This window comes from Halichoeres trimaculatus, unplaced genomic scaffold (assembly GCF_033239565.1).
Source record: "Halichoeres trimaculatus isolate MK-OKI-2021-1 unplaced genomic scaffold, fHalTri1.1 fHalTri1_scaffold_9, whole genome shotgun sequence".
Taxonomy (NCBI): Eukaryota; Metazoa; Chordata; class Actinopteri; order Labriformes; family Labridae; genus Halichoeres; species Halichoeres trimaculatus.
Window position 1 is genome coordinate 20611710 of NW_027437188.1, and position 14575 is coordinate 20626284.

The window sequence follows — 14575 nt, forward strand, 5'->3', positions numbered from 1 at the left end:
AACTTTATACTGATGTGGTGTGTAGTGTCCTGAGCTCTCTCTTTTACAGCCTGAAGCAGGAGAGAAAAAAAGTAGTCGGATGTAGAAGGAGCTGTGATGTGCATCAGTACTAGAGCAAAAAGACAAACCTACTTTAGTTTTTTATTTTAACATTTTCCTCTAAGCATTTAAAACCAATGTGTTGACAAATTTCAGTCATAGGTTCACAGTTTTGACCTATTTGCTTAAAAGTTGTAATCTTCCTTTTACGTAAGTGTTGAAACAAATCACATAACCCTAATCCTAACCCTAACCCATGCTATAGCTCAGACAGAGCTAGACTTATATGTCAGGGGTGCCGCACAAAAGTTTGCTGGTGGCTTCTTTTCCAAACTCTCCTCCTCAGGAAGTTCATAGGTCTTTACTGAAAAGTTTGGCAAATACAATTTTAAACATAAAATCATCCAATGTAAAGAATGTTCAACACAATTTTGTTTATTAACTGGTACGAAATACTGAATCAAAGATACTGGCTGTATTTATAATCATGTACTATCTAATTATATATACCTAGCTTAATGTCCCATTTTAATGAACAGTGCCTTCAGAATTCAAAGTATGAGAGAAAAACTAACAAACCTTGAAATGATTTTGAGATTTTAAACTGAGTTTGTGCAGAGTCGACCAAACTTTATTTATGAAGTGCTTTTCATAAAAAAAATTATGCTCAACTTGATTCATATGTTATGGTTCAGCCCACCAGTGAAGTTGTTATGGACTGAAATCTGAATTTTTTTTTATTTTATTTTTTTTTTTATCTGTGTTCGTGTCTGTTTAAGTCTTGACTTATGGGTATTGTTATGTCTATACAATGAATATGAATTGAAAAATAAAAATAAAATAAAATAAAATAAAAAATAAAAATAACCAAACAAAAAACAAACAGTGCCTTCGGAATTCAAAGTACGAGGTTTTGTGTACAAGAGAAAAAAAACTAACATACCTTGAGATGGTTTTGAGATTTTAAGATGAGTTTGTGCAGAGTCGATCAAACTTGCTTTACAGTAAAATTTGAGTGGAATTCAACAAAAACATTAAATTGTTACTTAAACTACATAGTTATTTTGATGTTTTTAGCACATAAAATAAATTAAACTTTTTGGCAGTTTAGCGTAAAGAGCTTGTATGCTCTTATAGCTGGAGGCATACCTACTGTATGTTTACATTGTACAGTAATCTTCCCTGACAGTTTTCCTTCTTGGTGAGCTATGCTATAGTTTTTGTTGGGTGTGAGGAATGTGGGAGGCTGCCACCATACAAATAACTTTCAGCCACAAAGTTTAAAATACCTTAATATTTATTTTTTATTCCACTGCTAAAACTCAATTTCTCAGAAAAAAAGAAAGATTATATAGAAGTTTTTTAGAACAGGTTTTAGACGCCCCCACTGCATTTGCACAAGAAACATGTTCTTTAGTTCTCTTTACTGACTAGTAATCCAGGCTCAAGTGCAGGTTAGTCGATGCTGATTCACTGTTGTCTTAAATTACAGATTGTGCAGCTGTAAGTGAACTTTTATCGACATATCGTAGAAAGCTTAACACCAGAACTGACTGACTGTCTGTCACACCAAAACCTGCTGATGGTGATAGTTGTAGTTTTTTGTTTAAGACGGAACAGTGTGGGAGGTAAAGATGACCTCTGGTTTGGCATCATATGTTTTTTATGAGGGTTAGAAGCTTAAAAGAGTTTCTGTAAAGAAACAAACAAACAAACAAATCATTTGTGGCATTAGACTTTTTTTTATATGTAATCAATGTCATACTTGATTGTTAAAGAGTAAGTGAAGTAACTCATCCGATTCAATCTAGTGTTTGGCTTCTCTTTAGAAAAAGCACAACATGCTTCATATGCACATTCTCCTGAGGATGAAACAAAAATAAAATGTTATGATGACAACACTTGGCATTAAAACTACTGAGATGAAAACACATCTGAGCACCTCTCCAAGTGTGAAAACAACACATTACAATTTATGAATTTAAAAGCTGCAGAAGCTGCTGTTTGCAATTTTCATCACGATCCTTTTCAGAGTTTTTGTTCTCTTGCATGAATCTTTTAACATTTTCAGCATTAATGTCTTAATCAGGAAGCTTCAGTAAATGATGTCATTGAACTCATGTGGTTAGAAACTACAATGAGATACTTTATGTGTCCGTACCCCCCTTTATCCATTACATAACAAAAATATCATCATGTTCGAGAACATTCAGGACAGCATCAGCTTCTTCATATTCTCTTTAGCCTGGAGCTCCAAACTGAGCAACTCAGCTAAGCCCTAACTAGAATCTATGTGTGCATATGTGTGTGTGGTTTCAGCTTTAATTTAACAGCTCACAAAGGCACACACATTCTGTTTCTCTCAGCAGAAAGAAATGCAAAACTGTTGATACAGACTGTTCTTTTACCCTTTCCTTTTAGTGGGAAATTGTTCTTTTACAACAGTCGATGAATAGGAAGCAGCTTCGGGTCATGTGGCTTTGTATTGTATATTCAAGCAGAAAACACGACATGATTCTTCATTTTCCTGTGTCCTGATTTGCATCTTAAACAGTTAATGTTTTGCATGTTATCTGAATGTAGTTTTATTTATAAATGCAAATTAAAGCTGTTTGTAGTCACCAGTAGTGTGTGACATCAATGGGCCTGTGCCCTTTTTAAAACAACACCAGCAATGTGTGTCTTTGGGGTTATTTGAAAAATTACCACGGCATCGCCTCCTGGCCTTGATGCTGTTAACCTCTCAAACAGCAACCCAATGAAATCAAATTTAGGAAGGGATTATGTGTCAGTGAGCATGAGAGAAGCTGTAAAAACTTTGAAAAGAGGTTGAGGACGAATAAATTAGTGACAGCTTGTGGGATATTTCCCAAAAGGCACCAGTAGATCCTCACAAGGGGTTGCAGGGATTTTCACTTACCCAAAATTGGTTTTTCTAAACCTCTTAGAAGTCAGCCAACCATTAGGGATCCAACATATAAGTGACTAAATATACAGTATAAACATGATATTTTTTTGGAGACATGAAAGAGAAATAAAGAAAGAATAAAAGAAAAGAAAAAGCACAACAGTTTAAAAAGAAAAGGCAGACAGAAGGACGCAGAGCAGCAGCTGTGTGTGGGAGGATCAGAGTAGTGAGCAGAGATGGAAGACTGCTGAGGAGGGAGGAAGCTTTGATGGACAAAGGAGAAGAAAATGCTTGTAATGGTTAGCTGTTTTGACCACCTCTGTGAACACAATGCTCTGAAAGTGTGTGTGTGTGTGTGTGTGTGTGTGTGTGTGTGTGTGTGTGTGTGTGTGTGTGTGTGTGTGTGTGTGTGTGTGTGTGTGTGTGTGTGTGTGTGTGTGTGTGTGTGTGTGTGTGTGTGTGTGTGTGTGTTGGGGTTGAGGAAAGAAAGAAATCTGCCTGCCTGACAGTTTTGAATGTCCCAGGCTAAATAGGATTTTATGGATAAATAATTTGGGACAATCGAATCCTTGCTGTTGGAGTCTGTCGACCAACACCCCTCGCCAGGAGTGCTGCCTGAGAATTATGTTCCCATGAAAACATATTAAATAAGGTCACTAACTTGACTACTGCAAATGTTTTGAGCACATTTTAGACCATGTCAGCCTTTGGTCTTTAGAATTGTATGAGTTTTTACCCCCAAATTGCACCCCTGCCTTTTGGCCATAATAGGACATAATAAGAGTGTATGTCTAAAGTTAAATGGTTGAACAAAACCACTTTGCACGGTAATGAAAAGTTTTGTAAGTCATTGGAAAATCAGCATGTGGACTTTAAGTTAGGGGTGTTAAGTTGTAGATCTTCTCTTAAGGTCAAGCAGGAATCTCTCTCCAAGGTTAATCCAACCAGAAATAACCCAAAGAGGACAAAAGTTCAGAACTTGACCTTTTTATTTTAAAGGTGCAAAACTGCTGAAGTACAGAATAAAACAATGCCAGATACTCTCATCCCTGCAGACACAAAGACACAATCATTAACATTTTCTTGAAGGTTAAACTCAAACATGCTCCATTTCACTGCCGCTGGCTCCCCCTGAGGCTGCTTTCCTTCTTTGAGGGTTATTACTGCTCAGTCCATCTGCACAGGTGGTCAGAGTCGCCCCAAGTTTCAATGTGGTTGGCTGGGCCAAAGTACCCAGCTGTAGATTTGCGAGGGTTAAGCACCCAGTGAAGCGAGAAGATGCAGTGAGACACCCAGATCTGCTGCTGCAGCCAGAGTTTTGTCACAACCTAGATATGTCATAACAGAAATAATCACAAAGGCTGTTCAGGAAGTTTGTGATTTACATCTACAAACAGGAAGTCTGATCCTGCTGCTCCAATGAGTCACAGCAAAAACGTCTGGCTGGGTGGACTTCATTGGTACTTTTCGCATCAGTAGCTTTATGCTCGATTCACTGGATCCAGTCTTTACTTTAAAGCATACGTTTAATTTTTGCACGCTTTTGTTAAGATATTTGGCTCATGAAGTCAAATTTTGACAAAAGGGGGCACCCTGGAAGGTCATGTACTCCGTGTACATACGCCAACTCAGTGCTGCAGACCTTCAAATTCCAACCCTGACTACTTTCTGTTTGCAACCCCATCTCTCCAGCTAACTGCTGTCTTTTTTTTTTTTTTTTTAGCTTTTGTATTAATGAAGGAAAAATGCAGAAGCCTTTAAAACAAGGTGATCCAATGCAGATAGTTCCTGGACAGCTCTTTTGTAGATGTAGGTGTCATAAAAATCAGAAACTATACGATTAAACAACTGAGAACTAAGACAGAGAGAAAAAGTTCTGGTTATTGATATATAACACATGTACCAACAGCTTTATGATTGTGTGTAGCTTTCATCTAGAGCACTTTGGTGTCTGTATTTCTTCTCCTTTGTATTCCTCAGCTGTTTATGTGGTCAGTCCTTCAGAGAGATGTATGACGCAAGTGCATGCAGTCTAGTATGTCTGTGAAAAACTGATGGAATCGGAGCATGTCCCTGGGCGCGTATCACACAGTGGCACAGAGACATGACTCAACGCTTCTCTGCATCCCAAATTTAGAACAAATGCCTCTTGGCTTTGGCCGTCCGATGGGGTTAAATTGCTTGAACCCCTCTCAAAGTCAAAATAATGGATCACTTGCTTGGCTTTTTCTCAAACGTGTTCCATCTGTGGGCGATGTGTTATCAGACAGGGGGTGGTGAACAAGCTGAGTATACACAAGATTTTGTTTGGATGGACATTGAAAATTGAGATACTAAATTAGAACTCTGCAAGCTGTCACCATAATCATATCTGCATTGCTAGAAAAATATTTATAGTATGAAAATCAAATCATTAGTCAGTGGATGTTTTCATCTCTCTGCAGGGGCAACTTTTTTTCATCTAATTGAGGATCATCAAATTGTATTAAGTTATTTTCTTTGTTTTACTAAATGGCACAGCTTACTGAGTGTTCAGGTTGACATCTGACAGCCTGTCCAACAGCTGCTCATCACTTTACTACTGTGAACAGACAAGAAATGAGCTAACTGTTTATTTTACTCTCAGGAAAATGTAACTTAAGAGATATCATTGTGCAGATAACTGTAGGTTACACCTGCAGTCCAGGTACACACACTCATACACACTTGCACAGACTTAAAGTGATCAGAGAAAGAATCGAAATCCTTTTAGGTATGTTGTTATCGTCATCTCTCACTGACTTTCCTTTCATTTTTTCATACCTGACTCCATTTTCAGATGGTAATTTTCACCAAATTAGATGTAATCGTTTGGAAAATATCAAGTTTGAGGTGAAGGGGAAATTCTCTAGCTGTGAGTGTGCTGCATTATGTCTTCATCTGAAGGATGTTGTGGCTCATTTGACTGATTTCAAATGGCAGGTAAATACACAAAGTGTGGCAAAATCACAGACTCGTTTTGACTCATTAGGGTTTGACTGATTTTACTGTTTTTACATTAGTCACTACTAAGTACACAAACAGAAGATGGCGTGATTTTTTTGAGTATTAAAGACAGAATTATAAATAGATCTTGTTGCTGGCTTGACTTGATACACGAGGAATAAATCTTGTAGAGTATGGCACAGATAAATAAAAAAACAGATAAAAAAGGTGAAAATTCATGAAGGACTGAGGTTATTTAAGGGAACTTATTTCAAACACTGTTTCATGTCAAGATGTGATGATTTGAAATGATATATTTATATTTTTGGCAGGTTTAGAGAGGAGAGATGAGGGGAAGATAGCAGCAAGCAGAGCAGATATGGATTAAAAAAAGGAAGCCAGCGGGAGCCCACCTATGCATGTTTTGAAATGCAAAGATTGAGATACCTCAGTGACTCACATTACTACAAGCTTTGATTAGCAGAGACAAGCATGGTAGGCTTTCACATTTCTAAAGAAACATATGTATTCGTAGCTGAGATGTGAACGTATCACTTCTACCAAAGTAACTCGCAGTATCCTGCACATGCACAGTCTGGGTATGAGTGCTGAAGGGAGAAATATCAACCCCCCCATACCCCCAAATGCTGTTTGTGTCGTGCTTTATCCATTTAGCCACACAGGACTAATCCGGCCATGCCACCTCAGATCTGAGGCTGTGTGCTTTAGAATCAAACAGCAGCTGGCGGACTGTCCCAGACTCCCTGCACTGACATGTAGACTCCATCACAGTCCATTAAACCTGCAGCCAGAAGCGAAGGTGGGTGAGATGGGAAGAGAAAGAAGGCAGAGAGTGTGACAGAAGCGGAAAGAGGGAGTGGAAACAGAGGAAGAGAGAAGCTGAAAAAGAGTGGCATAGACAGAAAGAAATTCATTGCTGATTTACACCTGCTGCCAGCAAACCCAGAGAGAAGTGACAGTCTCTTTTAGAAAGTCTTAGCAATGAGACGCTGTCATTCAGCAGTTATTCAGACACAGCAGACAGACGCTGAAGTCCCCAATGGTGAGTCAGTTAGAGGGATGCTATCCTTTGGAAGAATTTGTGACAAAGAAACAGTTAACAGTACCTACATGCTTTTTGGGACACTCTGCTCTCCTGCTCCTCTGATGTGAAAAACTCATGAACCATTCATACTAATTTTTTGTCTTTTTCTTGTTGTCTTTCTCAGGTCTGTTTTGTAAACCTTGATCCTCAGAAAACAGACTATCATGATGAAAAAAGCATCAAGGTGAGCAGAATATTCAGCCATCATCATTCTTCTCCAGCTTTATGAGCTCTCCTTTTTTTATACTCACTTTTCTCTCAAGAAGCCAGTTCATTGTGTTCCAGTATAAACTGTAGCTCAGTTTCCATGGATTCTAAAGGCTTATGTAGAACAAGAGGCTTGATATTCAGTTAAATTTGTTAAAATTCAGATTTATCCGTCAGTGGTGGCGGTAATCTACAGTTAAAGCTGTCACTGTCGTCCGAGCCTTCTTGCAGGAAGGATTTCCATAATTACATCCCTCTGAATTGGAACAACAGAGAACACATGTTCAGTTTTGAGGTTGCCCGAAGAAAATCTTTTTTCTAATCATCAAGCATTGTGTCTCTGTGCTTGGCTTGTCTCCCCTGCAGAAATTGGCATCTGTGTCTCCAGACCTGCCAAAGCTTGTTGAATTACTGACTGTCCACCAGCCGAAAGAAAATGAGATCCTACTGCTCGGCGGCCTAGATGCCTCAGACCCTTGCCAAACACACCCACACTCCTCCCCTCAGGTGAGTTTGCAGTCATGTCCTCAGAACCTTGCAAGGCTTGTTCAGCCTTTGAATTAACAGAGCTGGAGCATAAGGCTGGAGGCACAAGCTGTTCTTTAGCATCACACTTTTGTGTGATTAGATTTTGAGTTTTTGTGCAGGGAAAACCCACAACAGGGAATGAATTTATTTTACCTAACATACATGTGTGCCAAACAAACATTTTTTTGTGTTTGACTACAACATCACGCTGACTGTGATTACCAAACAGTAGGCTACTCAAGCCACATTTCATTGGTTGTTCAAATTGTCTTTAACAGATGTCATTAAGATACAGGGTACATTGGCAGAGTCGTTACAGAGCAGGGAGGTCACAGGCAGTGTGTTTGAAACATAATGCATCTGCCCCTGTAGTCAGCAGATAAATCTGTTATCACAAAATATGTGTGGAGCACTTTATTGTTCTTTGCAGGGACTTCTCAACCCCTGCTGATACTTATCAATTACTGCCTTTCTTTTAGACCATCTGCCATCTGTTAGCCCACATGTTCTTTTTCATTCCAATAATGATTTCAGCATGCAGCGAGTTAACAGCTTGTTGACTTCAAGAGGGAAATGAAGAGTAAATGTGATGCACCGTGATTGATCTGCAGCAGCACGGTAGTCCCCAAAGGGCAACTGCTGTGAGAAAGAATGAAGAATTAAATGACTAACAAAGCTCATCTCTCCACCTCAGTATTGACCATCCTTTAGTTTTTGGTGCTAACAGATTACATCTTTGTGTCAGTGTCAACACATAGCACAAGAAGGCCCTCACTAAGAATTAAATTTGCATGAACAGGTCAAAGTAGCACATATGAAACCTGAAGACTTAGTGTGTCTGAGGTTGTTTGTTGTTAATATTCTGTAGCACAGCTTGGGACTTAATGCATGTATATGTGACCTTTGCTGGTTGCTTCATTGTGGTTGAGTGTGTTTAGTTCGTAGAGCCCAGTGAATAAATTATAAGTGTGCGTTTATGTGCCTCTTTGTGTGCATGCATCATACATATCTATACATGTTCCTTTCAGGTCGGGCAGCAGAGAAGCACAGGTGTATGCCTGGTCCAGTGCTCAGGGCCTAGACGCTCCAACCAACCCAGCAGCATCATCTTTGATATCAACAAGTACCTGATTGGTCTGCAGTGGGCAAGGGAGCGACAGCTTCAGCAAAGCAGAGCACCGCTGCAGCGGGTCGATGATGATACCAATCGCTCCATCTCATCCATAGAGGAAGACTTCCAGACAGCTTCAGAACACTTTGGTGATGACAGCGAGGATGATGGCTACAGAAATGGTGAATATTGTTTATCTAAACCACAGATGTTTTGTACTGAGTTGTGTCATGATCCTTATCAAGCAGCCTCAGTATGGAGGTGCATTTTTACAATGTGTTACCACCCTGCCTAAATGAAGATAGGTTACTGTGATGTCCTAAATTGAGAGGGCAGCAATATTGTAGTGTTCAAGCAAAAGTGGGTCGTACAAAGATTTTTAGCTCCTCAAATTTTGACAACAATGGAAGGGATTGCTGTAACTCGCATGAATACTAATGAATTTCAAAAATAAAAATAACCTTGAATAGGATGTTAGCACATTAAACATTATTCTGACATTAAACTGGAACTTCCTGCTGTTATTGACACAATTCTTCTACATATATTAGTTTTAATTCAGCAGGTAATTGGCACAATGAATGAATTATATTGCAAAATTATGCACTGTCAAAGCATTGCAGACACAGAATGGTTCCTATAGTGACAGAGAGTGTATGATACAGGGGAGGAATGTGTTACACTGATGATGATGATAGTAATATTCCACCTGCTGTGACATGACAAGTGATATGGAAACTTCCCAATCCTTGGTAACATTTTTTGACCCCTGTGTTTCTTTTGTCCTCTATCCCTTCACAGAGCCAGAAAGTGGTGATCTAGCTGAGAGTTTGGTAGAGGCTGCGCAAAAACATTGTGCCAGACTTGCATGTCAGAAAGGACAACTGGCATATCATCAGAGCAGGGGAGACGGGGAGATGAAAAGAGAAGGGTATCAGCAGGCAAGCCTTCAAACTAAGGAATCTGCTGGTCATTATGCCACCAATCTGGCTGAGTCAGTTTTGCAAGATGCCTTCATACGCCTCTCTCAAGATGAAGCCTCCTTTGTCCCTGAAGCTGCTGTCAGCGTGTCACTCTCCAGTCGCCCTTCCAACACCACAGGTCCCTCAAAGACCAAACAGCCTTCCCAACAGCGCACCTGTTCTTTTGAACTCCCCAAGATTGTTATAGTTCAGAGCCCAGATACTTCTGACGGGGCTGTGGAATGGCAGGAGAACCAGGTGTCTCATGTGCCTGATCAGGATATCACTGCCAAAGCAAGACAGGCTCAAGAGAACAGGACGCAGGCACATGCTCAACACCGCAACGGAGATCATTCATCAAAGCATGTTGAGGTGGCTTTGGCTTGTGCAGCAAGTGTCATTGGCACCATAACCAACCCGCAGCTGACTGAGCAGCTCGCCATGGAATCAGCATCAGAGGAGGATACAGAAGAAGACCTTCAGGAGCCTGAGGAGAGAAATGACTACTCCTTCTCCTCTGCAGTGTGTGGCATGGCCCAGGTAGCCGGTGCTGTAGCAGCTGTGGAGCTGACAGAGGAGTCAAGAGAGGGCTGCGATTCTGACATTGATTCTGCTGAAGTCTACACAGCATCACGTGGTCTGATCTCGGCTGCTGAGGCCTCCACGGCAGTCACCTTGCACTGCAGTGTGGCAGAGGGGACCAGTGTGGAAGCATTTCGTGCTAACATTGCTGAAGTCCTTCACCGGGAAGCGGCTGAGGTGCTGACTCAGCCACAAGGTTACAAGAGTGTTGCCCAACTGCTGGAGGCCACACACAACAAGATAGTCGATGGTATTACTTGTCCAAAAAAATCCTACATGGATGAGAGGGAGGTGGATGATTTAATTAATGAGGTGGCAGACAGCCTCTTTAGGCATGCTTTAGAGAAGGCTAAAAAGAAAAAAGAGCTTGAGGGAACAGGGAAAGATGCACCAAACCTCCAAGTTTTTCTGCAGGACAGTGTAAACAATCTGCTATTTGATATACTTTGCTTGACACAGAAGAAAATTAGTCATATTAGATGTGACCAAGAAACTCAAGAGAATGAATCTTGTGCTCAGGAGCCTGCTATTGCCAAAGAGAGCAGGGATCCATTGAGTCACTTACAGTGTCTAGTTGGCCAAAGTGAGTCAGCTAACAGAGAGAGCCAGAGCAGCATCCCTCACTGCACGGATAAGCTGAACATGGTTCCTGGGCAGCAGGAGAAGTTTGTGCTTGAGGAAGGCGACCTCATGGCATCTACGACACACAGCAAAGATCAGCAGCATCAGTTTGCATTGAGACAAAGTATTTTCAAATCTGCCTCCCTACCTAGCAGGGACTTCTCTGACCACCATCAGACCCAGCAGCACAGTGGTGTCACTAAAGAGCAGTGGAGTGAATTCTCAGCTCATAGCACAGAGAAGAGGGGAAGACTCGGAACAAGCAGCGACAGCAGACAGTCCTCCCTCACACCCCAGTCCTCTCTCAACTCTTGCAGTTCTCTGCTGTGTTTAAGGATGGACTCAGAGTCCAGGACTCCCATCACTTGCTATGCTGATGATCTGGCATCTACCGTGGTGTCTATGGCCACAGAACTAGCAGCCATCTGCCTGGAGAACTCTACTGGTAAACAACCCTGGTTCTGTGCACTTAAAGGGGGAAATCCTGAAGGGCCAGAAGCCTATCTAATACCTGCCTGTCGATCAGTGCTCAGAAGAAAAGATGGTCAAAGTGGCAATGCTTCCTCCAAGAAACACAGGGCACCACGTCTCAGTGAGATCAAGAGGAAAACTGAGGAGCAGCCTGAGCTGATGGAGCGGTTGGTGAACAGGGTGGTGGATGAATCTGTCAACCCAGAGGAACTACAAGATCCATTTGCACTCTTTGCCTCTGAAGTCACGGCCAGGATCATGAATTGCCCTGAGCTTAATGTGATCGATACCTCCAAATCTGGCCAGCCACGCAGCAGGTTACAGTGTGAGAGGTGGAGCAGAGGGAAGGCAGCTAGCTACGAGAGCATCCCAGAAGAGGACGCAGACCCCTCAGGTACATCCAATACCCTGGGTCTTGGCTGTAGGTTAGGTCACAACTTGAGCCGCGATAGCTCTATCTCAAAGCAGTCCAGCTGTGAGAGCATCACAGATGAGTTCTCACGGTTCATGGTCAACCAGATGGAGACTGAGGGCAGGGGCTTTGACCTTCTACTGGACTACTATGCAGGAAAAAATGCCAGCAGTATTCTGTCTGCAGCTGTGCAACAGGCTGCCACAAAGAAAAATGGTCACCTTAATGTCCGGGCCTCATCCTGCCTCTCCAAACAGTCAAGCACAGAGAGTATTACAGAGGAGTTCTACAGGTTCATGCTTCGGGACATGGATAAGGAAAACAAGGAGTATGGGATTGCCAAAACTAAAGAGTGGAGCAACAGTCTGTTCCCTCCTTCTCCAAGAACACCTTTCTGTATAAGACAGTCCTCTGTCCCAGACCGACGCTCCTCAGACTCCAGGCTGACTGTCAACTCACCTATTAAGGCCAATTCCTTTGATGGATTTGCTCGCAATGTGCATGGAGACACACTTAATGTCTTTCCCCACAACTCAGTGTCAGCCACAGGACTATGTAAGTCTGACTCTTACCTCTATCAAAGAGGAAAGTCTGACCAGATTACTGACATGCTCATTCATGAGACCTGGTCAAGCTCTATCGAGTCCTTGATGAGAAAGAACAAGATCATTGCTGATCCAGAGGACAGTATCGAACTGGAGGCTGCAGGAGACTCTCAGCCTCATGTGCAGCAGTTTGCCAATCGCCTTGCAGCAGACATTGTAGATATTGGCAGGTCTGCACTAGGGGGCCCACAAGACTCAGCTGGGGGGATATGTGGGGCAATTCAACAGCCACACCTGCCTGTTGGTGAAAGAAGAAGGGGCTTCAAACAGTCCCATCTAGCTTGTGGTCGAAGTAGGTCCAGTCAGGACAAAACTGGTACTGGAGTAGGGCCCAGTACCAGTGATAGCATTGTACCACGCCTGAGGGGGCCTAGAGATGTGCCACTTATCCACATCGAGGGAGATCAGAAGGAGGATACACTTTCAAGCTCTGAGAGGATAATGGTGGGACCTCAGGAAACAACCCAAGACATGTCAGCAATCAAGCGCACAGAGAGAGCTACAGCCAACGGCAGCAGGTATTAACTGATCACAGTCTATCTGGTTCAACATCTTTCAGTCATGTTTTATATCCCAAGAGCAGGATCATTGTAATGTATGTAAAAAATAGAAATTAGTTCAGTAAAAGCAGGAGTGAATTTCAATGAATAATCACAATTATGAAGAAAGTTCTTAAACATTTGTGGAAAATTTCAGCATTAACAAATGAACTGCAGGCTCTGTATACCAAAGCTCCTTTAAAGTTTGAAAAAACATAGGCTCACAGGGGATCTCTTCACTGGGAAACTAATCCATATCAGCGGAGTGTGAGTTCTGAAAATGTTTGATCAGGCTTTGCCCACATGATGGTTCTTGTGTGTGGAAATCTTTGCAAGGCTCTGCCTGATCTTTTGAGGCTGTTCAACTCCCTCCGTGGCTAACACGCTTAAGGCAGGTACAAACTACAGGTTAATCAGGGCTGAATTTGTCCCGATGCCCCTCTTATGATCAAAGCCAGCAAAGGCCTGATTCTCCGATGTCTGCAAATGACATTGTGTGTGATTTTCCTGTGGTGTGGGGTGTGTTAATTTTGTCCGGTTGGAGCCGCTCGAAAGGCCTCTGATTGAGAGATTGTAGATAATGAACAGGTTTAATATTTGCGACTAAAAATCCTTTAGTGTGTGATGGGCTCTGAGAGGAGCGGAGTACAGTGTGTCATGTGTGCTAGAGCAAAGCCAACCAAGATGTAAGCTGACTCAGCTGACGGACTGAAGAGGAAGGAAAAAATGTATCTGTTATACTTGTGACGACTTTACTCACACTGTTATTCATACAGCCCATATCCCTGCTGTCTCCGCAACCTTTTTTTAATAATCGTTTTTCTTTTTTTGTGTTTTTTTTTTTTTATTTCAGAGGCCAAAAACAACAACCCTTCCTTTTTTTCCATTTGTCTGTCAAGTATGTTTACACTGAAGTCACATTTTAGTATGCAAAATTCGTAATACTGAGCTTAAAGAAGCTATACTCTACTTAGACTCTGTTGAAGAAACAGTTAGTGTGTTGTGTTCTCCGGAGTGCACACTAAACATTTATAGATTAGAAGAATGAGATCTTGTGCGATGTGTCTTTTGTCATTATCACGTGTGTGAAGGTTTGAAGAATCCTGTAATATGTGTCAGCCTTTAGACTGCAAGCCACTTACATATAAATATAAATATAAATGAGAAATATTGGACACAGCATTAAGATGCCAATGGGTTTAAGTGCAGCTAGTCGTCTATTTCTCAGTGACTTCAATAGATAAGGTCAGTCCCACACTACCTTGTGAGATTCAGACAGTTGCATTTCTTTTTACATTACTCTGTCTGTACTTAGCCAAAAAAAAAAAATAAAAAATTCTGCTTGGACGCAGTTTCAACCTAAGAGGTGAGGATGGAATTAGAGTTGACAGGCTGTGCTGAGAGTGAAATCCATGCTGACTGTACAGGATATGCTCTCTGGAACACACTGGATAATCATGCCAGGTCTCCAAACAGGCATAAGAAAGATTCTTTGGCCAAAATTAGGCAGAAGCACACAGA

The 14575-nt window shown here is 41.6% G+C and overlaps 1 protein-coding gene across 4 annotated transcripts in view; it reads left to right on the top strand.

Annotated features, from left to right (window-relative positions):
• The window catches only part of sphkap (SPHK1 interactor, AKAP domain containing), a 129506-nt gene that overhangs the window by 109916 nt on the left and 5015 nt on the right, over nucleotides 1-14575 (top strand). For all 4 annotated transcript variants that reach the window (XM_074679047.1, XM_074679050.1, XM_074679048.1 and 1 more), the window contains 4 exons: nucleotides 7141-7200; nucleotides 7590-7730; nucleotides 8780-9044; nucleotides 9664-13033. In XM_074679047.1, coding sequence (XP_074535148.1) covers nucleotides 7141-7200; nucleotides 7590-7730; nucleotides 8780-9044; nucleotides 9664-13033 — 3836 coding nt within the window. The remainder of the gene's footprint in view (nucleotides 1-7140; nucleotides 7201-7589; nucleotides 7731-8779; nucleotides 9045-9663; nucleotides 13034-14575) is intronic.